General features: G+C 48.3%; 4 protein-coding genes across 5 annotated transcripts in view; 1 reads left to right on the forward strand and 3 right to left on the reverse strand.

The window, feature by feature from the left end:
- LOC144149298 (uncharacterized) overlaps positions 1-9205 on the forward strand; it is a 36035-nt gene extending 26830 nt beyond the window's left edge. For both annotated transcript variants that reach the window (XM_077680867.1, XM_077680868.1), the window contains exons 10-11: positions 1448-1648; positions 5751-9205. In XM_077680867.1, coding sequence (XP_077536993.1) covers positions 1448-1648; positions 5751-5756 — 207 coding nt within the window. In that variant the 3' untranslated portion in view covers positions 5757-9205. The remainder of the gene's footprint in view (positions 1-1447; positions 1649-5750) is intronic.
- Positions 9206-9355: 150 nt separating this feature from the next.
- Positions 9356-16353, reverse strand: LOC144149300 (uncharacterized). Its single transcript, XM_077680870.1, has 3 exons — positions 16160-16353; positions 10357-10570; positions 9356-9652 (listed from the first exon to the last, which is right to left on the reverse strand). Exons 2-3 carry the CDS (start codon positions 10547-10549, stop codon positions 9495-9497), a joined length of 351 nt encoding a protein of 116 aa, XP_077536996.1. The 5' UTR covers positions 10550-10570; positions 16160-16353; the 3' UTR covers positions 9356-9494.
- On the reverse strand, positions 12820-16153 carry Secs (Sec synthetase). Its single transcript, XM_077680869.1, has one exon. The coding sequence runs from the start codon at positions 15871-15873 to the stop codon at positions 14443-14445; it is 1431 nt and encodes a 476-aa protein (XP_077536995.1). The 5' UTR covers positions 15874-16153; the 3' UTR covers positions 12820-14442.
- A 6146-nt stretch (positions 16354-22499) lies between the features above and the next one.
- LOC144149498 (uncharacterized) lies at positions 22500-23578 on the reverse strand. The gene is made up of 2 exons (XM_077681086.1): positions 22896-23578; positions 22500-22788 (listed from the first exon to the last, which is right to left on the reverse strand). Exons 1-2 carry the CDS (start codon positions 23373-23375, stop codon positions 22543-22545), a joined length of 726 nt encoding a protein of 241 aa, XP_077537212.1. The 5' UTR covers positions 23376-23578; the 3' UTR covers positions 22500-22542.
- Between the last annotated feature and the right edge of the window lie 4300 nt (positions 23579-27878).

The following is a 27878-nucleotide window of genomic DNA, read 5'->3' on the forward strand; positions in this document are numbered from 1 at the left end:
TGAGGGGATGTACTACTGAATGTTGAAGAGGTGCGCGCTCGCAAACGATGCAGTGCCGTCGACTTTACCGTTGGCCACAGCCCCCCAAGCTACTCCGTACAAGCAGCGGCAAAAGAAAGCTTCTGCTGCCGCAACAACGCCCCGACATACAAGGGAAGTAGGCAGTTTGTGAAATGGATTAAACTGGCGGCGAGTACGCTGATGTTTCTTCGTCGTAAATGACGTTTCACAACTGGGGTAAGTCCATGCACGAAGCAGCGGAGATGAATCGATGTTGTAAAACTCACTGCTGGTGCCCAATGTTCTGAGGAGCTGCGCGCGCGTCTTAATAAACTTAGGATTCCCGAAATCTCGCAGCTGTTTAAAGAATGTAATAAATTACGCGTTAAGATCGCGTTGTGTGAGCTCACACGGTGAGCGCAAACAATTTTGTTTTACACGCATGCCGCTTGTGCCTGCGAAACCACCTGGCTTCGGACAGTCGTTGTTCAAGTCACTTGAAGCCTCGGTCGCTTCGAAGCTTAGTTAAGAGTTCTGCCACCAGATGTCCTACAATCAAAGGTCCACGCGCGGTGCCACGGCGCCACCAACTCTATTTGACATATTTTTGGGCCGCTGTGTCCACACCTAAAAGTATATCTTACACCGTGGCCCGGACCGCCCCTCTCTGTCCTCATTTTCCATTCCTCTTGCCGCTGAGGGCCGAGGAAGAAGGAAAAGCCAGTCCTCTTCGTCCATGTGGTGGCGGTGGTGCAAGCAAGCGCCGCGCGACACGTGCGTTTCATTTCTGCGGTGCTCGTCCCAGGGCCCGCGCCAGTTGGTGTGTCGAAGCGCCCGACAACTGGTTAATAAGAGAATTGTTTCTCTAATTCAGTGACGAAAGCGGAACAAAGAAATACTTTTGCAAGAAGCGAATTCCAATCTTCACTTGTCTGAGGGAAGAAACTGTAGTGGCAGCTATTTGTTTTTGCGAAGTTGGTGATTGTGATTAGTCCTCCTCGTTGCAAGAGGTTTTACATAATCATGAAGCTTTTATCTAATTTTTTCTCTGACACAGTTTTGTAAGAATCCAGTGCAACTAATCTTTCTACGAGTTTCAAAGGTCTGAATGAGACTATCAGGCATTAACTGAGTAGGGAAGTCCTCCGTTTTGTACTTCCCAAATATATATCTCACGGCTTTGCGGTTGACTCGTTCTAGTTGAATTTTATCTTTTTTCGTATGTGGGTCCCATACTACCACTGCATACTCTAATTTCTCCTCACAAAAGTATTATAAGCTAAAGTCTCAGTACTGGCCGGAGCCAGTACTAAGATTTTAAGTACTAAGTACATCTCTTGCAAACGATGTCTGACACCGCAAAGACGCTGAGAAGCTCGTTCCGAGGCTACTCGTCGCCATCACTGCCGCTTCCCTTGCCAATCCTCTCTCCCTCTCCGCACTGCAGTGGAACCTGTTCCGTCTGCCGGAGCTGGAGTGCTTCCAGGCCATCCTGAACCGGCTGCACCGGCAGGAGCTGGAGGAGCTGGTCATGAGCTACGAGGTGGAGCGGCTGGCCATCGCCAAGGAGATGGAGCGGCGGCGCCTCGAGATGATGGCGGCCAAGGGAGGGGCAGGGGCGCCGCCCCCTCGCAAGGCCTCCACCAAGGTGCCAGTGGCCCTTTTCTTTCTTCACCCCCCGCTGCCTCCCCTTGTTCTTTCCGCTCTCGCCCTGTGGGCTTCTCTCATGAGAGCTGGATGAGAATGCCCACAGAGGGGGAAACAATATGCATTTCGGTGACCCCAGAAGTGTGATTGTTTGATTAAAGGGGCCATGAAGACAAAATATACATTCGGCTCACTAAAAAACACAAGTGCCTTTTGAAGAGAAAGATAAAGTTAAAACTCAAAGCTTTCACCCATGCAACTTGAGTCAAAGTCGAAGTCCGAAATCCTAACTGCTTTGATTGTGTCACAATGGCGCAGTCAGATAGACGTCGAAGTTCATTTCAGTAGACCCAATTCAAATAGACCCAAATTCAATAGACCCAAGTTCAATTCCGACCACGTTTTTTGTCTTGAGGCGCTTGACGTGTCTTTGCTTATCATTATCGTTATCATCATTAACCCACTGTGTAAAGTTGACCTTTCGCGGCGCCTTTTCCTTGGACGAATGACTCCATCATTGAGGCATAGAAAGAACTCCTTTGTCCCAACAACAGTGATACCAATTTTGTTGTGAACTTACAACTGAGACATTGAAGGGAACATATGAAGCAGTGGCAACTCCCCTGCCACTTTTGGGAGTTCTCCACGACGTCACAGCATCTTGTTTGTGCGATTGCCGGCTGCCGACCTAATCCAGCACCAGGAAACATGGCTGGGTATAAGGCCTCTTGTTGTGTTTGTTTGTAGCACTTGACTGCTAATGCACACACCAACAAAAACGTTTTTACTTTTTAGTGGTGGCCAATAGCATGTCTGGTGAACGGGAGAGCGGGAGGGGCAGCGGGTGAAGTGAAATGCATTCGCCAACACCGCTCTGTCACACAACTGGAATTGCCCACACTGCATATCAGTTGGACCGATCGCCCCGAAATCCCCTTGAGCCAATGAAGGCAGCGGACTCGCTCTCAGCGGTAGTCTTCCACCGAAGCCGTGCCCACGACTTCTGCCGACACCAAAAGGCCATCGTGCAGAATGATGCCCATTATTTAAGTAACACATTGCCGACTACCCAGGGTAACAGCAGCTAAAAAGACGGTGGAATCCGCTTACTGCATTGTGTCCGTCATTTAAGGGGGGAAGGGAAGCTCTCGAGCCATCTTTCTTTCCCAACATGGGAGAGGTAGGTTTGACGACTTGGGGATGTTTTCTGTTCCACACTGTTGGCTGCGACTTCTCATGCCTTGCAGCTTCCACACCCGCTGTGCAAAGTTAGTGAAACACAGTAGCTGAAATCAAGAGTAAGACGGAAGCCCGTGTGGTCAGAAGCTTACTCCGACGACCGTGAATAAGATTGTGAACAAGGCTTCCATATGGGAGCCGAAACATCTTTGTTATTGCGAACTTTGAGTCAGTGTGTCAGCTTTCAGTTGTCACAAAACGAAGTAGATTTGGATTGGGTGTAAACGAAAGTACAATTTAATCTTTATAAGAGACATTTACCTGGGAGCAGTTTCTGTCTTTTATACGAGATGTCGCTTATAAGCAGCGAAACATGTTTTGACTAACTGATGAACCCCTAGTTTAATGTGGGCACCGTACGACTAAAATAAGCTCAAAAGAACGCTACAGCTGGTTGCAAAAGATTCATTCTAATTTATGTTTGGCCCCCAGAATGTATGAAATACAGTTAAACCTCGATATAACGAAGTCGTACTTGGGGCCGCAAATTTCGTTAAATCGAGAGTTTCGTAAAATCGAGGTTTCGATTTTACAGTTCATTTAACCAGTTATTGGGGTTTTAACACTTTGGCCCTCGCCAGGCAACAACTGCTATGTAGTTCCCTCTCCAATTAAAGCGAAATTTGTACTAAAACTGGCCGCGAAAATTGTGTGAATTAAGAGTTTCAACACTTGGGCAATGGAATTCGGATAGCCGACGGTAGTTCATGTGTCATCGTAAAACCGGTGCTTTTTCCGCAACGCCTCATTAAATATGATAGCAGACTAGGTTTCCACTTTTTCTTTTTTCATTTCGGTCACTACTAAATGCCGCTGTTAGTCAATTGAACCCGCGTCCATGTCCCGTGAACTTCACCCCGCCGAGGTGCTCGTTCGAAGTTACGCCTCTTTTCGTCCATTCAGTGGTAGGCTTAGGCGCGGCGGGCCAATAGCGGAAGGCTGCTATGAAACTTTCGAAAGACTTTTTTCATGTACAAGGGCTCCGCAGTATGGGCGCGTGATTCAACCACAACACTCGAGATAAAACCATGATTGCGAGTTGAGCGGAGTACACGCGGACCGCTTCACTGTGTGGAGCAGCGCTTACGTGATCCGGAAAGCGAAAGCTTACATTAAAAATCTTCCGGCCAAATTCGATTAAGCAATTACTTTTATGCCCACTGAGCCCTTACGAAACTGATTTCTCCGCACCGCAGCTGTCTAATGAACGCTGGTGAAACGAAGATGACCACGTTCAAAGAGAGCAATTTATTGCCACCAGCACTTGATGTTCAAGCCGTAGTGAAGAAGTCCGTAAGCAGTGCTTGGCGTTTCTTGACCAGGGCGGGCTTTACGTGACGCTCGTATGCTGACAGCGCTAACAAGGTCTTAAACATTCGTGTGCACCTGCGTGCCTCCGCAGAACATCGATGGCATCCATCACACTTCGGTGGCTGTCAGTTTCACCGAGCTTCCTCAGGCTCTTGTTCGGAACACTTTTCTTTCTCTTGGAGTGCTCATGCTGCTTACAAGACTCACCTAACGATGCACGAACAAAATATTAATTTGGTTATCAGCGAGCACAACCTAGCGCAGCAGCACCGTGAGCAATGACGCGTAGAAAAAAAAAAAAGCTTGAAGTAGGCTTCGGTAGCCTAAGCATAGAGGGCGCTGGCGTAGGCAACGATGGAGACGTCAAAATAGTGGGTGCACTATTAAACCGTCTATGACCGCTAGCGGTTTGTGCAGCTTCGTTCTTCGCTTTTAATTGTTGTTAACCGTAGATTTCACCGCTTTTCTTTCATTTTAGCCTTCAAGAGTCAATTTGAGTACTGAATTTTTTCAATGTAGGGCCTGAGAGGCAAAATAAAACGTGCCTCGACCGGAATTTCGTTCTTCCTTTCTTGCCGTGACTTTGTTAAATCGAAAGCGCCGCACAAAATTACTTCGTAAAATCGAGACAAAAATACATGCATTTAGCAAAATTTTGTTAGAAAACTTAAAAAAATTCGTTATATCGCGAATTTCGTTAAATCGAGGTTCGTTATATCGAGGTTCAACTGTAGTTCCGAATCTTTTTTTGCTTCACGACTGCATGTACACTGTTTTTTAACAACAAATTCTACAAGCTTTCTCTTCTTTCACTGTTTGCGGAAGATGAATTGTAGATGTCGAGTTCACAAGCGTTATGTGTAGCCAGAGCGCACAGCTTCTTCCGCTGTGTGCTCTGGCTATTCATCACTTGCAGGACTCGACATCTGCGATGCTTTTTGATTGGGAGCTACACAATTGGGAGAGCTTACTGTGCTTTCCTGGTATTCTTGGCTTGCGCAGAAGCCCGCATGCGCGGCTGCGCTCGTACGCATGACAGTAAGCTTTAACCACTTCTGTATTGCGTTGCGTTCCCATTGGCAGGGCTTCTCGTCATCGTTTCATAACTGACTCAACCACTGTGTTTTTGCTAAAGTTATAATAAATAGCTACTGTGGGCGTATGTCGCCCCCGTGTTTCCACTATGGTTGCAACAACAGTTAGACTGGTGGCACTGCATCTGAAGTCAAAATGTCTGTTACAAGTGAGATTGTTGACCAAAACTCAAGGATAACTATTTTCTACATCCGGTCTGTTATAAAAGAGGTCAAATTAACGGGAAGAATAGGGCGGCCGTCTGTGTGGGTGAATAGTGTCTCTTATAACCACTTGTCTCTTACATCCATGTCTCTTATAAAGAGGTTCAACTGTACTCCGCAGTCCTTGAGTAAAATAAGCCCTGCAGCACAGGTGTAGCCCTAATGCTTTACACCCCGTATTCAACTCTGCCTCACTCTTGTTGTGTGCTTGTGGAGTTAACCGATCTGCGCCCCTTTCCCCCCACCCTCCCCCAGTTATGACTGGCCCCTTGGAGAGAAGAAGGAACCGCCTCCTAGTCACAAGAACGTCTGCGTGTCCGTGTGCCCTGCCGCTTTGCCTTCGCCGCAGTGCTCCGCGGCCGCGCTGGTCGCGTGCCCCTGGGGAAGTCTGCGGTGCCTTCGCTGGAAGATTAACGAGGGTTTGGTCCCTGGAATGCAGTGTGTGTGTGTGTGTGTGCGTGTGTTCTGCTAGGTCTTTGTTGTATTTGTTGGTTGTTGTTCAACTCGCCGGTCTGACATTGTCGCTGTTTTGCTGCGCAAGTCACGAAGGATGCAAAAGCTTGGAGAGGAAGCAAACTCGGGAGTGAATGCTTCGCGTACTAATGTGAACGAACGTGTGCTTTGCTGTTGCTGTAAAACTAGACTAGGGAAGACATCTTGACGTTGAAGTGTTATGTGAAAACGGAGCTTGCAAGCTTGGGAGAGAATGCTTTGTGTGCTAATGTGAACGAAAGTGGTTTTTATTCGAAACTAGACTAGGGAGACGTCTTAAGAATTTCTGCATTGAAATGAAGCTTGCGAAAGGTATCATGTCAGGTATTATTGGGAAGTAAGACTTTCTGTTTGTTGTTTATTTGTCTAACAGACAAACACTGCACACTTTTAGTATTGGAACAAACTTAGGAGTAGAACTTGGTGCAAGTATGAGTGCGATTTGATCCAAGACAGCATTTGATTACCGTCTGCATCAAAGAGGCGTACTGCTGGTTTACAGTTGTCGAAGTGTCTTCACCGTTTTTACACGGTCCGATTTAGCATTACACGGCAGTACAGTAGACCTCGTTGATACGTTCCCGATTCATATGATTTCCCAGTTTCTACGCTCTCAATTATGAACACTAAAAATGCCCCATAGTACGTTTTTTCGCGGATAGTACGTTTTCCCAGATAGTGTGTTTCTCCCTCGCGTTTTTTTTTTTTTTTTTTTTAACGTATCAGCGAGGTTCTACTGTATTGAAATGGTAGTGAAGTGGCCTTGTCCCAATTTCCTTATTGCGGAAATATCGTGGATTTAGTGCCACCATATCACTATGGACGCGAATAGGTGTGAACTGCTTTAAAATGGTTAATTTTACAACTTCAAGTATTTAATTTGGAATTTTGTTGTGTACTTTCGTGAAACGTTTTTACACCTGTGTTCACAAAAAGAAGAAATGTGGGTTGTGTAAGAGAGTTTGTTAGTGGATGAAGCTAAGAAAACAGCTCATTAAGTTCACTAAGTTGAACCACTTGTTCCACCGCAGGCCAGGTTCACGCGAGTTTTTAACCAAGTTTTTTTCTGCTTTAAACTGCTTGCATGCTCGCAGTTATACCGTATTGATTCGAATATAGGGTGAGGTTTTTTTTTTTTTTCCACAATCTGTAGTCTCAAAGTCATACCCCGCCTTATATTCGAAGCTCAGAAATATACTTGTTTTTTTCTTTTTTAACTCTCCAAACTGAACCCTCGCCTTATAACTGTGACCAGCTTATAATCGAATAAATACGGTATATGCTGACAGCTGTGGAGAAATTCCCCTAAATTACAACTACCTGTGCTTTGGAAGCCACATCATTGAGCATTAGTAGTTGATACTTCTTTTCTGTTTTCTTTCTTGTTTTTTTTACGAGGAACTTTCCCAAAACTATGTGCATCAATACTCTTGTGGTGGTTTCTTGTGTCAGCCTACTGCCAAACACTGTCATGTATGTTCACCGTAGCGAAGAAATGCTCTTGGAGGTTTGCCTTAGACTGTTCAGGGTCAGTGTGAGAAACACGCCTGTACATAACACTAACACAGCCCAGAGTTCAATTATGTGCCTTTTAGAGAGGACTGTGAAAGAACGCTGAACTGACTTCAAGATAGAGCTTAACGTACATGCTGGAAGTTTAAGAGAAGCACTGTTTTTAGATTGTTGCAGTTAACAGAGGACTGGAGAGTGCTGGCAGGCCAGTGTTGTTGCCCATGGAAAGTGATCAAATATGGGAGAAAACTGCCTATAGCATGCTGTTTTGTTTTGTAGTTGCTACGAACGTTTTATACGAGACGTCTGGACTGTGCAAGGTAATGGACCTGATAATTACTGCAAGCCAAACCAGCACATGAAAACGGACCTTAGTTTCTTGGAACACACATTTGAACGTCATTGTGTGCGTGTGTACTGTTTGCCACAACAAGGCACCTTTCAGGAAGAACTTTTGCTGCTCAACAGATTACACCGCTGTCCTTGGTCGTTTGTGCAAGGTCTATAATCTCGTGTACGTGCAACCTGGTAGCCCTAAATGTCACTAATTTATCAAAACCTTTGTGCACTGTGATTACCTGATTTGTTGAGACATTTTGATCATCCCACGGTATCGCGTACTTCACTTCAGCCAGAGCTTTGGTGCATAGTATTTGGTGACTTTGCAACAAGGTGATATTGACGCCTCCTAGCTACAAGCTGTGCTATTCGACATGTGCATTAGAAGCAGCTGCAAAAATGCTGCGCTTTCTTGACTTCACACATCCTACCAAACTTTAGGTTTGAGTGAAGAGACAGTTTTTTAAGTTTACACTTTAGAATGTGCTCCAGACTTTCAGCATAATAGGTTCTAGTACCTGGAAAAGTATGGTAACCCTCCGAGATATCAGATGTTAGCACGACTTTGCTGTAGTTTCTGTGTCTAGCACGGGCGTTTTCACTGCTCTAAGGAGTCCAGAGTCCATTTAAAATGTATGCTGCCTGTAATCTCTACACTTGTTGAATTCTTGGGAGCACACTTTTTTTTTTTTTAGTTGGCATTAATGGACTTTTACGTTGACCAAGGTTGAACATCCTGTGCTGAACATCTTTTGGGAAAAAATAAAAGCTTAACCTGGCAGGCTATACAACTAAGCTTCATTCAGTCAGGTCTATGCACTTCACTCCCGCAATGATGTCGAAGGTCTTGTGCTGTCACCGTCTGTCGACAGCGAGACGAGGCGTTCTCTGCCGCACCATACGCTGCCAAGTTTCTATGAAATGTGCCAAACTGTTTTTTGTGGGGTTTTAATGTACAGCTCTTTTCAGACAGCTTTTACAAAGTCTAGCAGGAGGTCCTCTAGGGCTTGCTTCCCTTTACACGCACAAACAACTCTGCTCACTGTATCACATGTGGTGACCAATGCCTTACAGCTCGGTGTTCCGGTCAAACTTTACAGTGTGAATTTATTTTGCACAAGGGTGTAAGTTTTCGATTATGAAGTGTATTTTTGGCGCATTTGGCTGCAATCTGTAAACCTGAACACTTTTTACGGACTGCAAGCAGAGATCTTGCCTTGCACTTTGTGTAGCGTCGTACAGGGTGGGCTTTTCTGAAGCGTTGAATGAAACGACCTTTCCTCTGGTATTCTTGCCAGTCACCTGTGGTGCCACATGTTAAAAGACGAAGCAACACTGGAGCCGATAAAAAAGAAAACGTATTCAAAGCATGACATTTTCTTGCTGGCACTGAGCCCAACCTTTGACTCGTACGGCTACAGACCCAGTCACAAGTGTCTGTGCATACGCAGGTGCTGCTCTCTGCTGTTTTCATGGTGTTCGCTTTGGCTAAACAAATGTGGCCAGCAATACAGCAGACAGAGACCTTGCTGCTGCTGTTGGTTTTTATGTCAATAAATGTTGTACAGAAAGTCTTCTTGATTTAATTTGTGTCCGCAAACCTAAATGTTCCGCACACCTTTGATGTGCTAACGTGGGAGCAGCCAAGGCAGTCCTCTAGCCCTGCTGCTTTTGTGCCTTGAGGACTTCCTCCCGCTGTTGCCTGTAGGTCTCCAGCTCTTCTTCAGAGATTTCGCGCTGGGCTATGCCAGAAGGGCCTATGGAGATGACTTTGGCCGTCTTTCCACCTTTACTGGAGGCTGCCATGAAGTTTCCTGGAAGGAAAACACCACACAAACAGCAGTGAGAACAGGGCACACCCTGCGGAACACCAACGCATTCACTACTAGCAAGGATTGTAGTTAGGCAAGTTGGTATATCTCCAAATGGAGCAGCGCAGAACACAAGACAGGGTATAGAAGCAACACAAGCGCTCTGTTAGTGGGGCATGGGGAAAGGCTTTCAAAGGTACCAACAGGGGTGTAGTAACCACTTGACATCAGCATATAAGAGGTTGCGTTCAGCACTTTTTGTTATACAAAGAACAGGAACTGGTTATAGGAGCGGAAATGGTACGTTCTTGTCTCTCTGTTTTTCCAGTCGACGGATCTTGGCTGCGGTCAACCTGCTATTCATGGTAACTGGCTATACCGAGCTTTAAACTAAGCTGCAATGTCCAATTTGATTAAATAAGTTTTGCAGTAATGAAAACACATGCAGCAAGAGGAGTGACCAAGAGTGTGACAAGAGAACTTGGTTCCAGTGGTTGTCTTTGCAATGAGGCCCCATTCCAGCATCAATACCAGTACGCGCAACCATTTCAGTGTATAATTTTTCTTTGCAGACAGGTGCACGCCACATTCCGAGAGACGAGGTTCTGGTCGCAAGTAAAAGCTCCACGCCGATGGGGCCAGTTTCACTTTCAGGGTCAATCCAGTTGCAGTTTCAGGGTCACCCCTTTGATCGGGTGACAGCTTACCGTAGTCCATTCCCATGTTGCCCGAGGCCGTGTTCTTGTGGTATACCATGGCGACGGTGAACACGAAGAGGTGCCACGCAGAGAAGGCATACACGTAGCTGAGCCTTCGCTTGATGGTTTCGTGGTCGGCGTACTGCAGGGACGGAAAGACTCGCCGCATCAGGCGGTACATCTTCTTCCGCAGGAGCAACATTGTCGCCTCAACCCGAGTCACCTGCAAGGAGCGTGGGTCACCACATGTCACCACATGTGGGTCACAATGCCAGCTACATTACGGTATCCACGTTCGGCATGTTCAACGACTGTTGAGGCTGACTCATTCTTGCCCAGATGAAACCGCTGGGTCTAGATTTGGAGGACACGCCCCTGCCACGGCTTTTAAACTCAATAAGGCAGGCCTTCATCCGAGCATTGTCTCTAACACTATCGGAAAGGTGCAAACGGGTCCCTAAATACTTCCAACGCTCGCAAAGTTGTAAAATTTGTTTTTGCTAGATAAATGTTACTCGCACGAACGCCTACAATGGGAATTAAGGATTTTTTTTCTCCCTTTAGCCGCTGACAGCGAGTTCACCTTGGCAGCGGAGTAGGAAACAGTGAACATAATGTGTGAAGGAGCCCTACAACCCTTACGATGCCGTAGCATATTGCACAAATTCCCTGCATGAGGGTTATTACTCTAAGCCACTTATAACGAAGCGTTCATGCAATATTTGCACCACTTCGACGCAATTTGTCGTGAAATGTGAATCCATTTCCCATATGTGCTGCCCTATTCTATTATCTATCAACACCTCATAGACTTGACTGCTTATCATGGCTGAACTTTTTTAAAGAGATGCCACAGGCTGAATAGCTTTTTATTAGGAATGAAAGATTTCACTTGTGTTCTTTTGTCCGCTGTTAGAAAACAAACAATGCTATGTTTACCACTAACTGGCTGGAAATTTTCAGGCTGGCGGTGGTCTTCGACCTGCCTTTTCTGTACGGACACATCACTCACTGCATGAATATTTCAAGTTCTTCTGGTTGTATGCATTCATGCTGGCAATACGGCACACAGCTTTTGGCCGCCCTAATGTGCATTGCACAGAAATTGAGCTCATAAATGGCAGCACGTACAATGGCATTCTCTTGGCATTTCAAATAGCAAAAAGTTGGCTTGACTGAATTAGCAATGATGTCATTTGAGGCTGGATGGATTAGCTCTCTGCATTACTTAGAGTGCTAACAGGTAATGGAGGGCTCAGAAGATCCGGCTTGAAGCAATGCTGGGGACCACACACAAGCCTCGAGCAAATGTTGGGAAAAACCTGGTTGGAGTGAATGTCTCAGACAGCTTGAAGTGTCAGGTGCTTGAGATTATATCGTGCTGCACTCAATCTTGGCATACAAGAGGCAACGCACAAGCACTTAAGACCTGGAGAAGTCAGAATATCAACCAACCAAACCAGGTTTTGTGATTTGCCCTTTTGATTTCATTTCAACTTTGATCATTAAGGGTGTCAGAATTCTTTCCATTGTTAAAACATCTAGTAGCGTGTGTTGGCTCCTTGTGCAACTATGTGATGATATCACTAGCTAGATTATAAAAACAATTTTTTGCGACATCAGCCATGAACTGCCCAAAAAATCCGGCAACATTCCCAGGCTCACCTTCTCTGAATGTTTCTCGCATCCACTGCAAATGTCAAAACGATATTTTCCTTTGCTTTTTAATCGTAAGAGGCCCAATGCACTGACTCAAACACTGGCAACTTAGCATTTATTTATTGTTTTAAGGTAAGCACCACAATAAAGATCTTCCGTATTTTGTTGACTTCTCTCTAAACATTTGTGTAAAGCGCGGTGATTTTAAAAACCAAAAACAAACTAATTCGACTGCCATGTTAAGAATGTTTGAAAGGGTGCTGCAATTGTGGGAAACAAACTAAAACTAAAAACTAAACTTCTCCATATTTCGTACAACAATCACGTCTGCAGATGCTGATCCCACCTCATCAATTAAATGTGTGTAAGCAACATTTCCTTGTCAGCTAAAAAAACTGAACTCGAAATTCCTGTTTTTTTTTTTTTTTTTTTTTTTTTTTGTCGCCACAGGTGAATGAACATTGCTGAGCTGAAGTGAGGTAAGACAGCATGTAATCAAATATTCTGTTCCAAAAAGCAGCGCAAGAAAAGACGAGGACAGAGACAAGACGACAAGGACTGAGCTGTCCTCGTCCTCTTGCCTCTGTCCTTGTCTTTTTTGAGCTGCTTTTTAGATCACTTACCAATACCCCAGCTTCCCACGTTAATACTTTGCTGTTATGCAAGACGCAACTGAAATTCATTCCTACAAACTAGAAGCAACGGTAAAGGCTTGTTCAGCCAACCCAGAATGGCGCTAAACACAAATTCCCACGTTTCTTCTTCTGCGCTAGTTTTGAACTGCCCCGAGCAATCAAAGAAAGCATACGGCAATGAGAAAATGCTGACAACCAAAATTTATTACATTTGTCGTAGAAACAAATATCTACTACTGCACCTCACTAAAACAAACACCATGCTAGGAGTAATGAAAAATTGCCCATTCTGTGTGCTCACAACCGCATTTTGACACACACAAAAAAAGGCAGTTTTTCACATTTTTTCTCTCAAACACTCCAAGCCCATACATTCACAATTTTCTTTGGACATATTCTCATGTTTTTATCACAGCCTCTATGGACTTCAGCATTTGTGCTCATAGGACCTATGCCACCCTTACTAACTTGCCCTGGGCACCACCTTTTTTACTCATTGCTAGAAGCATGGAGGAAAGAATACTTGCGAGAGGCCCCTAGTACCGGATGTGCGTTAGAAAAAAGTGTGGGGGAAAGTTGCACCATTTCTAGCCGTGCCCCACCCTCCAAAAAGGTTCACACCTTACTTTCTTGCATGGCTCGCTTGACGCTTACTGCCGGTTAGTGGCAAAGAACACGCAGCCACGAACCATGAGAAAAGGTAGCAGACTCCATTGGCATACCAAGAAGGCCTCCCCCAACTATTTTTTTTTTTTCATGGCCAGACGTAAAGAAATTCTGCCTGACTTACACTACTCCAAGGTGGAAATTCAAAAGGGTTAAATTTGCAAGCATGGCGGGAAATTCAAATCGCCCCATTTGCAGAAGCGAAACCAGTGAAGTTCTTTGCGACTTGGCTGGACCGATTTAGGCAGCACAGCACTTGCACTTCCTTATTCAGATTGTGCAGTGCACGTTCACATTTACGTGTAGTGCAGAAAGTGGTGTATGAAAAGGTGGTGCATTAGCTGCACTGAGCCATAGTGAACAGGTCCAAAGAGTTTTGGCCAAATGAAAGAACACTTGTGTTTGAATCGCACGTCTTCGTGCTGTAATAACAGAGACTTCAAATAAACTGGAAGCAACCGTTGCAAAAAAAAAAAAAAAAGAAGAAAATTTGCGCTTAGCTTTTGTTTTTTTAATGTATATTTATAAACAACAACGCTAGCAGCAGCTAAGATGAACTTCTCCTTAATGTAGACAGCAGGAAAAGAGTGTTTCACGAAGTGAGCAGAGAAATCTCGGCTCCAAAATAACAGGAGTTCTGAAAAGATAATAAATTATGGAAAGACAGAGACTTCACACCACTGCGGCATGTGAAATCATTTAAATGCAACTGGCCAATAAGGGCACCCGTAAATTGACCTTCAAATGCCATTGAGCCAAAAGAGGCAAAAATTGTGCGCAGCGGGGACTAGAAAATGACAGCTTTAAGCTTTCGGCTACAGTCTCGCCCCGTAAAAAGTGAATGCAACACCAATGATGAAAAAACAAAGACAGTTGCATGCAGAGACTTAGATTCGGCTTAAAGGAAAGAGTCTAAATGCAATTTTTCACAATAACAAGCCTAGGCACTTCAGTGGCAGCCACACTTGATGACCACAGTTCCAACTTGTAGGGATATATTATCACCCAACAGCCCTCGCTGCTCAAAGCACTAGCCCACAGCTTTAGATGGTCAGCCAATTCGCATCCCACGTGTGACAGTTCTACTGTCTTGTATATAATGGAATGCCTAGGGTCTACTGTCAAGGCCACGCGGTCACTTTGAGTAATCACCATGAAACCTGTACTCATTCTTCTGGCTAATGTTCGTCTTGGCTAGAACCTTATCCAGCTTCTGCACAAACACATCCACGTCTTCTTTCCGCACGCCAAGAGCAGACGCAGCCGTCAGGTACGAAGTGGGGTAATTGTTGGAGTGGGAGCCCCAATTCTGGAAAGTCCAGTTGGCCACCTTCTTGGGTTCCATCCGGCCTGTCGGCACGGCCCTGGCTCCAGACACGAGACGCGTAAACAGCATGGCCCCAATGTTCGTGACAGCATCGGGCTCGACGCCATTTATGGTCATGGCCATGGATATGCGGTTGTTGGGCGTCCTCAGCACCCTCTGCCCGTGCTTCTCGGCCACTCGGGTCAGCTGCTCGTGCAAATACTTGAACATGTCTCGGCGTTCGTCGCGAAGGCTCAGGTATCCCGACTGGCCGAGGGAGAGGAGGGTGATGAACACGTCCATGCTAGGAGCGGCCGACCCGCGGCCAGGGTAGGTCTGCGCGATGGCCTCGACGAGCTTCTTGTCGAAGCCAGCCACGACACCGCCGCCGACGGGCACCAGGAAGTTCTTGTCCGTGCTCTGCACGAACGCGTCGATCCGGCCGACGCGCGACGCCTGCTGGATGAGGTGCATGCACTTGGTGCACTGCACGCCGTACGCGTTGTTCACCAAATGCGGGACGTCGAACTCCTCGCACAGCCGGGCCACCTCTTCTAAGCTGTCGGGGGCCCGCGGGGCGAAGCACGACGTCGTGGTGAGGACGCACGCCACTGTCTCGGGCCTCAGCTCGACGATCTTGGCGCGCATCGTTGCCACGTCCGTCTGCAGCTCGTCGCCGACGCGCACCAGCTCCACGACGACCGGGTTGAAGCCCGCCGTGAGGATGGACTTGAAGCACGACTTCTGGTCGATCCTGGACCAGACGACATGGCGCGCCCGGGGCCTCTCCTGGCGGAAGGCCAGCATGCAGAGCGACAGGCACATGCCCGTGGCCATAGGCACGATGAAGCACGACTTGGCGGACGACACGCCGGCCGCCTGGATCATGTGCAGCAGCATCGAGTTGGTCAGCTTGTTCATCAAGCTGGAGCCGGCCGCCTTGGGCTGCACTTCGGAGATGTCGCCCGAGCGGCCGATGCCGTGGCCCATGCGGTAGTGGCGGCGGCTGACCAGTGTCGACGCGATGCGGGCCTCGCGTTCGCCGACGCCGGAGTTTCCGAGGAAGTTGTTGGAGTCCATCAGCGAGAGTTGGTGGAGAAGCAGCTCGATCGTGGCGTCGTCCCAACCGTCTTCCGGGATGCGGCCCTGTTCGAGGAGCTGCGACACTTTCGACTCGTGCGCGCCCAGCGCCTGCTCCGCTTGTACCACGTACGTCGGCTTGACGTATTTTTTCGCCAGTGCTATGTTGCCCGGATTCATGGCGCTACAATCTTGAATGGACGATGGGGACACGGAAGTTCCCTGCTTAATCTAATCGTACAAACTTTCCTGCTCCTCCACTGTCGGCGACCCGCACATGGCGATCCGACTGATGGGGTGATTGCGAGTTTCGTATTCGAGCGAATACAAACACTATCGGCAATGGGGCTCACTCTGTTCGGTTAAAAAAGGGGAAGGGTATTACAAATAATTAACGCGTGTACCAATAACGTGTGTTTACCGCAAGCGATATCTACAGAAAAAGGTGGCTTCAGCTGGTTCTTACCGCTTGCTCAAGAAGAAGCTTGCGTTCCCGTAATATCAATGGTCCTGTAATTTGATTGTGGTGAGAGGCATCACTTCACCGTAGGTAACAACTCGTTGACGATTAAATACCTTGAAATTTTGTTTAAATCACATGCTCAGCGTGACTTTCACACGCCGACATCAGCGAAAATAGAAACAACGAAAAAGTCGTCACAAATGTGACAGTGCCGTACACAAAATAAGAATACTCATCACTTGCACTTTGTTTTATAAAGTTTGATCCTTATAAATTCAAACCACCGCTACAATTGTTTTACAAACAAAACATTACAAATGGCACAAAGCTATGCGTGGTGTAGATACGAAAGTGAAGCTTGGCTAAAGCATAAAACGCGCGTGCTTTGAACTTTGACCGTCCGTGCGTACAGCAAGGAAATGCATTACGTTCATATTTAAAAGCGATTTTTCGGCTGTGAGTAACTTATACTCTTATCTACGTATTCATTCTGCGTCTGAGACTAAAGCTATCGTACAGTCTTACACGTTCTGCCTTCTCAAATGTGCCTTATGTGTCAGGTACGGGCCCGGACGGTAAATTCTTGATGCGCGCCTTGCGTAAACATTGTTATTGATTTGGTTGCACTGCTGTGACTGACAATAACATGGGAGTCATTTGTTGGATAAGCGCTGCCTGTGAGATCGCCCGTTTTCCAGTTATAGTGGCAGGGATGGTGCTCGATCGCTCGTTCGTGATGTTGCGCACACAGGGTGAATTGTGTTATGCTAGTGCGGAGAACACGGAGTGTTTTCATTGTGCCTGCAGAGGCTAGAATAAAAATTTCTGGCCGTATCAGAGCCGCGTAGGTGCGTGGCAGGACAACTTGTAACCAGCCCCAGATGTGACAGCGTTGCGGTGAACTAAGCAACCTAGATATCGAATACAGAGTCATCGAAACGCGAAAATATATGTATAACTCAGAGAGGAAAAACTTTCAGTCTTTCCATTACAGCGAAGAGAAGTTGTATTTGGGGATAACTATGCTTAGTCATGTACGGTCACTTAATCACAAGCATTGATCGAATAAAGACATTTATAATATAACGTACTTATAATTATTTCTTAATTCTCATGTTTGTTTCGAGATAGTTTTGACAAAAAAGGGTTACAGCTTATTTCTGTAACATGCATACTCCCTCCGTAGAGAGAGAGAGAGAGAGAGAGAGAGAGAGAGAGAGAGAGAGAGATCAAACTTTATTTGCGTCTTTGGGTCTAGGAAATGGGGGCGGGTGGACATGTCCGGTCTCTCCAGATCCTATCCCCGGCGGGTGAGGGTGGGGAGATGGGGTATCGGAAATCTGGACACTCTCAAAAGGAGTGGTAGTAGGTGTCCAGAGCCCCACATGAAAATGGGGGGTGTGCGTGCACGGACGAGTTGGGTGCGATGGGGGAAGGTGTGTGTTTGTTGACGAATTTACGCTAGTTCTGGAGTGAGCGCGTGCGATTCTTTGTCGACGTGATCCGATAGACGCACGCAATTTTGGTCGGAACCTAGCACAAAACATCTTCTTTGTAAAACCGCGACATATATTAGGCCATACTTTCACTGAGCAACGTGGCGAGACGCAATCGAACTGTGCGACTGGCAGCACGATTGGCAGCAACCTATAAAACGCGCTGTACCTCCATAACACAGTCGTGGAAATTAAACAATGGCAGTACGTGTCCCACATAACCAAATCTAACGCAGAATTTCGTTAGTTTTGCAGCATTGGCTGTTATAGAAAAAAAATCGGGTGCCTTTCGTCCGGTCTGCGCCGACATAATCACAATCGATTGTGAGGTTTTGGTTGGAAGCAGACGCGAAACCCGTGTTTGCATGTGTGGTTCTACCCGGGTATATACAGCTGGTCCAACATTTCGGAACGACAATACGGATACCTAATACGGACAATACCTAACGCACTTACTCTGCCGCTTTTAATGAGGCAGAACCGAGTTACCATTCGTTACAAACGTTGCCTGTTCCAGCATTGGCTGACAATTATAATGATAATCTATAGAATGCCGGATGAAGCAGCAGCCGGAAAGCAAGCCAACGCTCAATAACCTCATCACGTTTATCCCAGCCGTCGTCCTACCCTCTTCCAGCGCTGCGTTTTCCCTTTCCTAACACTCGAACTCCGGCTTACGCTCCTCCGATCACGCAAATTCAAAGCAAAGCTTTAGCCGAGTCCTTCGAAGGACTCTGGCTTTGCTAATGCCGTCGAGCGGTTTCGCCGTTGCGGTAAATTTGACCTTCATTTGGCCGTAGCTGCGCCGTAGCCTTGGCAGCGCATCACGAAACTCCCCGGGCACAGCTCCGCCGACGGCCGCGTTCCCGTTTCCGCCGATGCCGCCGGCTTGGAGCTTGCGCTTTCTGCAGCTGGTTTGCGTATGACCACGGGACTCGCAGCATGCATGCGTGCTTGGCCATGAAACGCCAATCCCCCTCCTTAATGCGTGCCAAGTCAACAGGAAAAACAACAAGAACGACAGTTGTTGTTGTTGTTGATCAAAAAAAAAAAAAAATGGCTCGTACAGTGACGCCGGGCTGTCTCCTCTGAGCTTTGCGCGGGAGCTCGATGCTTTGAGCCGTCGTCGGCAAGCGGCGCCTAACCACCATGCGGGTATCTCCCGGCGAGCCGTTCGGGTCGGAAAACGCCCGAAGCGGGACCACAACCGTAGATGTGGGGGTGGTGGTGGTTATTGTGTGGCTGACTGATTGCAGGGTTTAAAGCGCCGACGCAACCGCAGGCGATGAGGCGCGCCGTAGTGGAGGGCTCCGGATTGACTTCCACCATCTGGGGATCTTTAACGTGCGCCGAAATCTCGTGAACACGGGCGTTTTAGCTCCTCGCCTCCATCAGAAAAGCGGCCGGCGCGGCCGGGAATCAAACTCGCGACCTCGTGCTCAGCAGCGCAGCGCATGGTGCCATTTTCGGCTGCGAATTCGCAGACGATCTTTTTTTTTTTTTTTTTTTCCGTTTTCACTGCTCCGAGAAATTGCCGAATGTCAAATGGCATTCACAGAAGACGATCAACTATTCCAAACATTCGGCAATTTGCCACAGCAACGAAAATAGACCGTTCTTCCACACGAGCGGTGCCGCAGCTGCAATTCCGAGCCGAAATTCGCACCATGTAGAACGGGCTTTAGCCACTGAGCCACCGCGGCGGGTTGGTTGCTGTGTGACATCAGGCGGGGTTAGCCTGGCTGGATATGCCGGCAATCGCTCCGCCCAAGCTGCTTCGAAATGGTCTACGTTAGGGTCCTTTCACCACGAGTTTGCCAGTCCCGTCTACTGAAGAAAGAGTAGTAGAAGGCGCGACACGAAGGTTAGATTCTGCTAAACAGCATGTAATAATAATTACTGACTCTCTATCAGTTTGCACTGCTCTTTCGTCCCCAAATAGATCTCTACGTCGAGCCCTTAACTATTTATTGCCTACATCATTACGAGAACTTCGTTTGGTGTGGGTGCCTGGACACGCTGGCACCTGGATGAACGAATCGGCAGATACGTTGGCGGGACTTGCATTGGATGGCCCAGTGGTGGAAATCTTGCCACCCATACAGTTCCTCACCTCGGCACGTTTTCTGAACCTACGCACGCAGTTTCAGCCATGCTTTGTAGGAGGCCTAGGCCTCCTTAGGCCTCCTACAAAGCATGGCTGAAACTGCGTGCGTAGGTTCAGAGCTTGAGCACCTCCGGTTCTCATGGAAGTGCCGGATTAGTCAATCACGCGAATGCGAAGTTAGCCTAACTTTCGCTGTGGCGTACCAAATTTAAATTATTATTTGCACCGCTGTGATCTGGCCCCTTCACCTCCTTGTGCATTTTGCAATGAATTAGAGACTATAGAACCTTTTTTTTCTGTTCTGCCGACGGTTCACCTCCATAAGAAAAAGATATCTGGAAAACACTTTTAATCAATTGGCCCACCCAATCTCAGTTCCTGTAATATTATCATTCGGGGCGAAAGTCCTGGGGTTTTGCCGCGGGTATCTTAGCCGCGCTGTACATTCATTCATCTCTGAATCTCGCCGTCTACCGTGCTAGCCGCTAGATCAAGATGGCGGGCTGCTCTATAAAACATGTCTGCGCCTGTACCCACTTCCTTCCCGCTCACTGCCTCTCCTTCACTGCCGTATCTTCTTGCTTAATTTTTAAATGCAGAGCATTTCTTAGCCTCGCCTCTTCCTGCGTCGGACGGCGTCCACAGCTCTGCGTCCGCAGCAGGTGCGCCTCTCCTCCTTCATCCCTCCTCTCTCTCAACAGCAGCTGGCTCGCGCATGCGTCGTAGTCAGCCCGTTCGCTCCGTCGCGGTCTCGGCGTAACAGGTGCGTGATATCAGCGCGGTGGGGCGTGGAAGGGCGCGCGCTGCTTGCGCCTGCGCTCTCCCCCCCCCCCCCCCCCCCCCCGTACTGCTCTCCCTCTACTGCGCGCGCTGCAAATATAAAGCGGCTAGCAGTCGCTCGTGCTTCAGTCACTGCGTTGCTCCTTCCTTCCTTCGTTGACGCTCGCTCCACCCTAACGCGACTTTACTCTCCTCTCTCTACCCCAAACCAACACCAACACAACTACGACCCAACTATCCACCCTAACGCGACTTTACGCGGCGTTAACGACCCCCAATGCTCTGCATTTACTCGTATTCCCCTCGCGGGAAGGCGCGGGAATTTTTTTTTACGTACTTTTCACGACTGTCCTTCTGCCTATCCTTTCGTTATTCATCAGTGTTGATTTTATTGTTGGTGTGTCCTATCTGCTGCCGCACCTCATTTTCTGGCAGTCTACTTACTATCTTTTTTCATTTCCGTTTATACACACCTTTTTCCTTTATTTATTCACTTTGTTTCTTTTAATCCAAAGTCCAGTTTTTTCTTTTCTCTCAGTTAGCGCCCATTTCCTGGCCAATCCCCCTGAGTGGGTATGAGCCATTATTTTGGCACCAACCAACGTCTCTGCGCAGCATCAAATGATCCCTTGGGAAGACGATGTGGTCCAGGGTGGTCCAGGTTGCTGTAAGGCTGCTCGATTCGCCGAGAGCATTGCAGTCCGCTCGACATCATGCGCTGTACAATACATTGCATAGTTGTGTACATCCCCTAAAACTGCCCATGACGAACACAGAGGTGATCGCACGAGACACACCTTGAATAGCCATGCTGGTGTCTTCGCTGAGCCAGTCCGGATGCGGCACAGCAATGTTGCCTCCGATCTCGCAAGTCACTTTGTGACGCAAGGCTGATAGGATCTCCCAAAGACTTGAAATGTTCGACGACTGTTCGCCTGAAGTCGTTGCACTGATCGGCGGAAACCTTTACAGTCGGTGCAAATTGCAGCGCGTTCCGTGCCAACTGCAGATCTGCGGTCTCATTGCCATTGACGCCAAAATGGGATGGAATCCATTGAAACCGCACATTAAAACCCTTGCTGCTGAGTCCTGGCACAAGCGGTAAGGAATGCTGACAGACCCTTTTTGTGGGGATCCCGCGGCACAGAAGTTGTGGTGCTGCTTTTGAATCAGTCAGAATTAAAACTTCCTGAGGCTTATGTGACTTAAGTTTCCTCAAAGCAGCCGCGATGGCAATGCACTCGGATTCGGTGGAGGACACCCCATGATCCAGGCGTGCTGCCCAGGAAACCTGGTTATCGGGAATGACATACGCCGCTGCACTGACCCCTCTGTGCCGATTGACTGAGCCATCCGTAAAAATTTGAAGGTCACTGGGATAAGAGTTCTCCAAATGTTCAAGAACAAAAAATCTGGCTGCTTCTACTGGCGGGTTTCGCTTGACTCATGGGAGGAACATGCAGCTGGCACTGAAGGCTCTCGTAAGACCATGGCAGCACTGAGATGGGAAGTTTCCCCGGCCACTGATGGCACAATATTCTCAGAGTGTTAAGAGCAGTGTGTGCATGAGAGGCCGTCCTTTTTCGAAGGCGCCTTATTATTGCTCTTCCAGCACTGGTTTCCCCTAGACGCATTACCTTCGTCAGTAACCTCAAAGGAGGCTTTGGGAGAGTATCAAACCACAGCTAAATAATAGGTTAATCAAGTAATACCAAGACCAGGCTAAGCCAAGCTGTTGTGTCGCATATCCAGGGTTATAATTAGCTAGGCCCCAGCCATTTTTTTTTGCACCACCTATTTTCTGAATCTCAAAACGAACGCGCGTGCTTGAAACTCAGATTAACCGCCTAAAAAAAGTTACTTCATGGCTACTTATAGGAGGTTGAACGTTTTAGTGCCCAAAAGAACAACGCATGCAAGCTCGTTCAACAAGACAACAAGACAGGTATACTTTTCTGCGAAACGTTTATTACATACAAATTTCGGGCGTTATCTACGTTCATTTACAGTTTGGGATGCTTTTTGCATACATCCCGACTATTCGCGACAAATCCACAGCGATTATGAGGGCGAGTCACTTGGCACGCGGTCCAAGACAATCTTTCCGTGTGTCCCTGGCCTCTGCGGGGTACGAAGCAGGAAGTGTGGCAGCTCTCTCCTCGGCTTGGTCTCGCGCCGCCAAGGTGCCTCGCTCCCGTAGCGTAACCACGACCAGCTAGCGACCGGGGTCGTCGCACGAGGACATCTTCCTGCAGTGCGACAACCAGTGAATGCCCACGGAAAGCATAGGCACTTAGACTCATACACCATGCATGCCAAGCCAGCGTAACGATTAGAGATACTGCGCACTGCTCACCTGCAGGTCTTCGGTGAAGGCCAGCAGTCGCGTTGACTCGGGCTGCTTTCTTCCCGACGCGTTCTTGTAAAGTCCCACGATGCAGGTGTAAACATGGGCCGGGTTCATGTGTAAGTCATGGGAGGCCGATGCGGCATTGCTGCGTCTACTTAAGACGCCGCTAACCGCGTTGGCCCACACGACGTCAGGCTCCATGAGGCGGATGCCGCCCAAGGCATCCGGGGGCAACGTTGACGCGTTGGGCGTCCTGGAATCCTGGCTGGCCGAGAAGTGCCTCAGGAAGGCCACAAGGTCCGGGTGGTCGCCGATGTGCTGGCCCGGGATAACGACGAGGCGGCGCCGTTGGGATCCACCGAGACGGAGGGAGGGGAGGCGCCTCGCCACTGGGTTGGCCAGGGCGATCACGCGACCTCCTCTGCAAATGCTGGCTGCCAGCGTGGCCTCCCGAGTCGCGGTCGCGCATCGGCCCAGCTCGTCCATTGTGGTCTCGGCTCTCACTGGCTCGATACGCCGCGAGAACGCAGTGCTGCGGCCATCTTTACGCACCTCGGCCGTGCCTGCATAGGTTTCTCGCTGATTTCGCGTTGGGCGCTCACGGTCGCGAGGGAATTGCTTCGCAGGGCGCAGCTGGCCTCGTTCAGCGGCCTGACTTCGGAAATCCTGGGCCTGAAATGGAACGCGCATTCCTGGGTCACGTGAAACCACGCGACAAGAGTGCGTGGCTATCACTGAAAGATGATGATGATGCTGATTGTGGGTGCTCTCCACAAAAGGCGCATGCCCACTCAGACGCTTTTAGCAGCCGCAACATTGGGGGGGATTGCGAAATAGTTCCTTCTCCACTTGGATCTGAGGGGCCAGGCCGTAAAGAGCCTCAGTTTTCAAACGATTAGATTGCCTTGGTGGTTTATTGATTATCCCTACCTTCCGCGGTGGCTCAGTGGCTGTGGCGTTGTGCTGCTGAGCCCAAGGTCGCGGGTTCGATTCCCCACCGCGACGGCCCCTTTTCTGATGGAGGCGAAAACAAAAACGCCGTGTGTTCGAGATTTAGGCGCACGTTAAAGATCTTCGGCGGGTCCAAATTAATCCGGAGCGCTCCGCTATGGCGCGCCTCATAATCTCTGTAGTTTTGGCGCGTTAAACCCATCCATCAATCAATTGATTCCCCCCCCCCCCCCTTGGACTGAAAGAAATGCAGTACTTTCTCTTTCTGCAGTTTTTTTGTCTGTGACGTAATTATTCAGTCTTTTTTTTTTCTTTTTTCGCTACCAGGGTGGCGCCCACGACTTTAGTGGAGCGGAGTTTAGTTACTCTTGCGACGTGGTGTCAGGTTGCACAAGCAAAAGTTAAAGTGGGTGCCACGTTAGCCATGGGATGTCTCCAGCTGTTCCCTTCATCATCATCATCAGGAAGATTTTTTTGGCGATTCTAGACGGTTTTTGTAGCTGCTGGTCCTTAAAGTAGTGCTAGTATTCAGTAAATTACGGCATTTCTCCTGCCTATTATTCTGTAAAAGTGCCAAAAACAATGATCAGGTTAGCGAGTTCGTTACATTTATGTTAACGATCGCAACGCCTTCGCTACATAGATGTCGCAAACATACAGGCTTCAATGAGGGTGGGAGAGGGTAATTGAAAAACTTCATTAAATACAGGAATTCGTTACAAATAGGATCGTAACAACAACGTTTCACTGTACAATAATAAATAGAGGAGTAAAAAATAATAACCAGGTTGACTACGTAGGTGCGGGGGAGACATGATGACAAGGTCGTTTTAACAAAGCTGTCTTCCAGACTCTGAAATAAAATTGTTAAGCAAAAAATATTTTTTTTGTGCTATGTTTCTGAGGCTGCTGGCGGCGAAAAAAAGAAGTACATCAGATTTTAGCTCGAGGCCGAGGCGTTTGATTGGGACAAGGTCTGTGCTCAGAGAAGCGGTGGCATTCAAACAGGTAATGTTATAGGTATTTGGTTGATTGCAAGTCATAGAAGCGTGTGTTGGTGCCAACCTTGAGCTAGTTAAATATATGTATAATTTTGACCCCCAGGCTTGGATTTCTCATTCTATTTCCAACCACGCGGGACGAAGCGTCACATATATAAAGCCGCGAAATAATAATTGTCGGACAATAAATATAACAATTGTCGCAAAAATGAATTGCAAGAAATTATTCACTGATGTGGCGAAATTCTTAGTGAAAAAAGGGAAAGACGGAAAGAATATTTAGGTCCCGCTGATTGCTGTAAACAATAAAAAACTTACACCATCTTCCCGTGGGGAACCCTGATGAGGATGCGAAGCATCATAGGGGTTCCGCGTGGTTCCATTGGGTTGCCGTTATGTTGAGTGATCTGGTGTTTAGTAGCGACAGAGGGAATTCCGCGTCCGGGTCCACACCGGTGGCAAAGGCACGCAAGTACTGTTGTGTGACGGTGAGTAGGCGGTGGTTCTCGAGGTGCCGAGAACCACCGCCTCGCCGACGATCATGTTCTTGTCTGTGGTAGAATCGGTAGTCTCCGACAGCGTTGGTGAGATAAAGGTTTTTGACGTTGGTGCACTGGCTGAGAGCAACGTACACGCCCTCCTCTTCGCAGCTGTTGTCGTTGTTGTTGCGCCTTTAGACATGACACATACCCAATCAGGGGATCGGCCAATCAACAGATGATGGTTAAAACGAATGGAACTCTTATCTAATCACGAGACGTTTAGGAAAAAATAATTTAGACCGGTTGGAAGGAGTTTTTTGTCTTCTTCTCCTTCTTCTTCTTCAGCGATTCCCCTACGGGAAGATGACGACGGTGGTTGAACGCGAAGCTATGTCGTGATGGATTAGCAACGTGGTGGTGGTGGTGGCCCATAAAGTGGCGCATACCGACTCAGGGGGATTGGCCAAGAAGATTTTTTATTATATAGGTTGACCCGCATCTAAAAGAACTGCAGAAAGAGAAAAGACGGCTACAACCAATAAACCACCAAGAGAATAGAAACTTTTAAACTTTTACAGCCTGGCCCTCAGATCCAAGAGGAGGGGGAGAACTACTTCCCGATGTCTGCACCGACGCTTCTGCTGTTGGCGATACCGCGTGAGCGGGTACGCGCTATTTCTCTGGTGAGTGCCGCAATCAGGGTCATCATCATCCTTACTAGCCACGCGCTGCGGTCGCGCTGTTTCACGTCACCCACGAATGTGCGTTCCATTTTAGGCCCAGGATGTATCAAGTTACGCCGCTGAACGGAACGAAGCCAGCGGTGCTTTGTGAAGCAGCCCTAGAGATCGTGGACGCCCAACGCGAAGTCAGCACGGAATCTTTCGAACCCATGGCCGAAGCGCGCGAAGATGGCCGCAGTGCGGCGTATCGAGTCAGTGAGAACCGAGCCCACGATGGATGAGCTGGGCCAATGCGCGCCATATGACTCGGAAGGACGCGCTGGCCTTCAGCTTTTGCGGAGGAGGCTGCGTGACCACCCTGGCCACCCCAGTGGTGAGGCGCCTCCATTTCTTCTGCCTCGTTGGACCTCAACGGCGCCTCCTCGTCGTTGTCCCGGCGCAGCTCACCAGCCAGCACTCGGACCTTGTGGCCTTCCTGAGGCACTTCTCTACCAACCAGGTCTCCAGGATGTCCGACGCGTCCACGTTGCCCTCGGGTGCCTTCGAGGGCGCCCGCCTTATGGAGCCTGACGTCGTATGTGCCAGCGTGGCTAGCGGCGCCTTGAGTATACGCAGCAATGCCCACGTTTACCCCTACATCGTGGCACTTTACGAGAACGCCCGCTTACTGCAAATAAACATTTCCGCAACCATCTAGTTGCCTTTTTCTAGTTGAACGAGCCGTGTGCGTTCTAAAGCGAAGCTTTGTATGCCTCACTGATGATGTTTGAGTAAAACGCACTGTAGGGAAGCCGGACTGTCACTGTGGGTTTCACAAAACGACGGAGGGGATGAGCGAAGGGCTTCACTGAAAAACGCATCCCGTGGTTGCAACCGAACCTGGGTGCTGGCGCTATGAAACCGATTGCGCCATGCCGACATGGCCCAAGCAGCTTCGCGTTTTAACCATTGTAGGCGGCCGATGTGACGGTGCGGCAGGGCCTACATTTTGTTGTTGTTGTTGTTCCTCTTCTAGTGGCACATACCCACGTGGGGGATTGGCCAAGAAACAGGGTGGCTTTTTGGGGCTAAAACGCCCACCTCATAGCCCTATATAATCAGCCTGTAGAAATTGGGGAAACGGTTACCGAATTATATAATGGATCTAGAGAAGAATCACTGAATGATGCCATTTTTTGGGAGAAAAGGCTACAAAAATTTGACCGGGTTAGCAGGACATGCGTCTGGTCTCTGATATGTACTCGTGAATGGCCGAAGTAATCCCTCTATGACAAAACCCCAGGGATGTGGCCCCGAACGAAAGGAGCACAGGCATCGACAGAGGAAGGCCGATGCGTTGAATTAGTGCGGCCAGATACCGTTTCCGAATGAAAGAAAAACCGCGGCAGCGCAGGAAAAAGTGTTCAATTGTTTCAATTTCGCCGCAAGCAGCACAAAGACCGGAGGAGGTGAGACCAACGCGATGCAAATAAAAATAAAGCTGCGGTATTCTGCATCTGATGCTGGTTAAAGTGACCTCACACTGGCGGGACTCGCAGAATCTCGCATTCCAAGTGTGAGCAAGAGGGGCATAGTCATCCAAGCCTGTGATAGTACCTTCCTGTGTCATCCGTAGCCGTATCTGCGGAACCTTGCTCGCGCCAGGAGAAATGGGGTAGGGCTGGGGTCCACCGTAGGGCCATCTAAAGCTGAACCGGCCAAAGAGTCAGCCGTTTCATTGAGCCATAGGCCCCTGTGCCCTGGGACCCAGATGAGCCGGATGTCACGTAAATGGGGAGGCACAAGGCGGCTGAAGGTACGGATAAGTAATGAATTTTTTGGAGCTGTTAACGCGGTACAAACCGACAGGGAATCAGAAATAATAGCAACATT

The sequence above is a fragment of the Haemaphysalis longicornis genome, unplaced genomic scaffold (assembly GCF_048455015.1).
Source record: "Haemaphysalis longicornis isolate Haplotype H1 unplaced genomic scaffold, Haemaphysalis longicornis Haplotype H1 scaffold_8, whole genome shotgun sequence".
In the NCBI taxonomy this organism is placed as follows: domain Eukaryota; kingdom Metazoa; phylum Arthropoda; class Arachnida; order Ixodida; family Ixodidae; genus Haemaphysalis; species Haemaphysalis longicornis.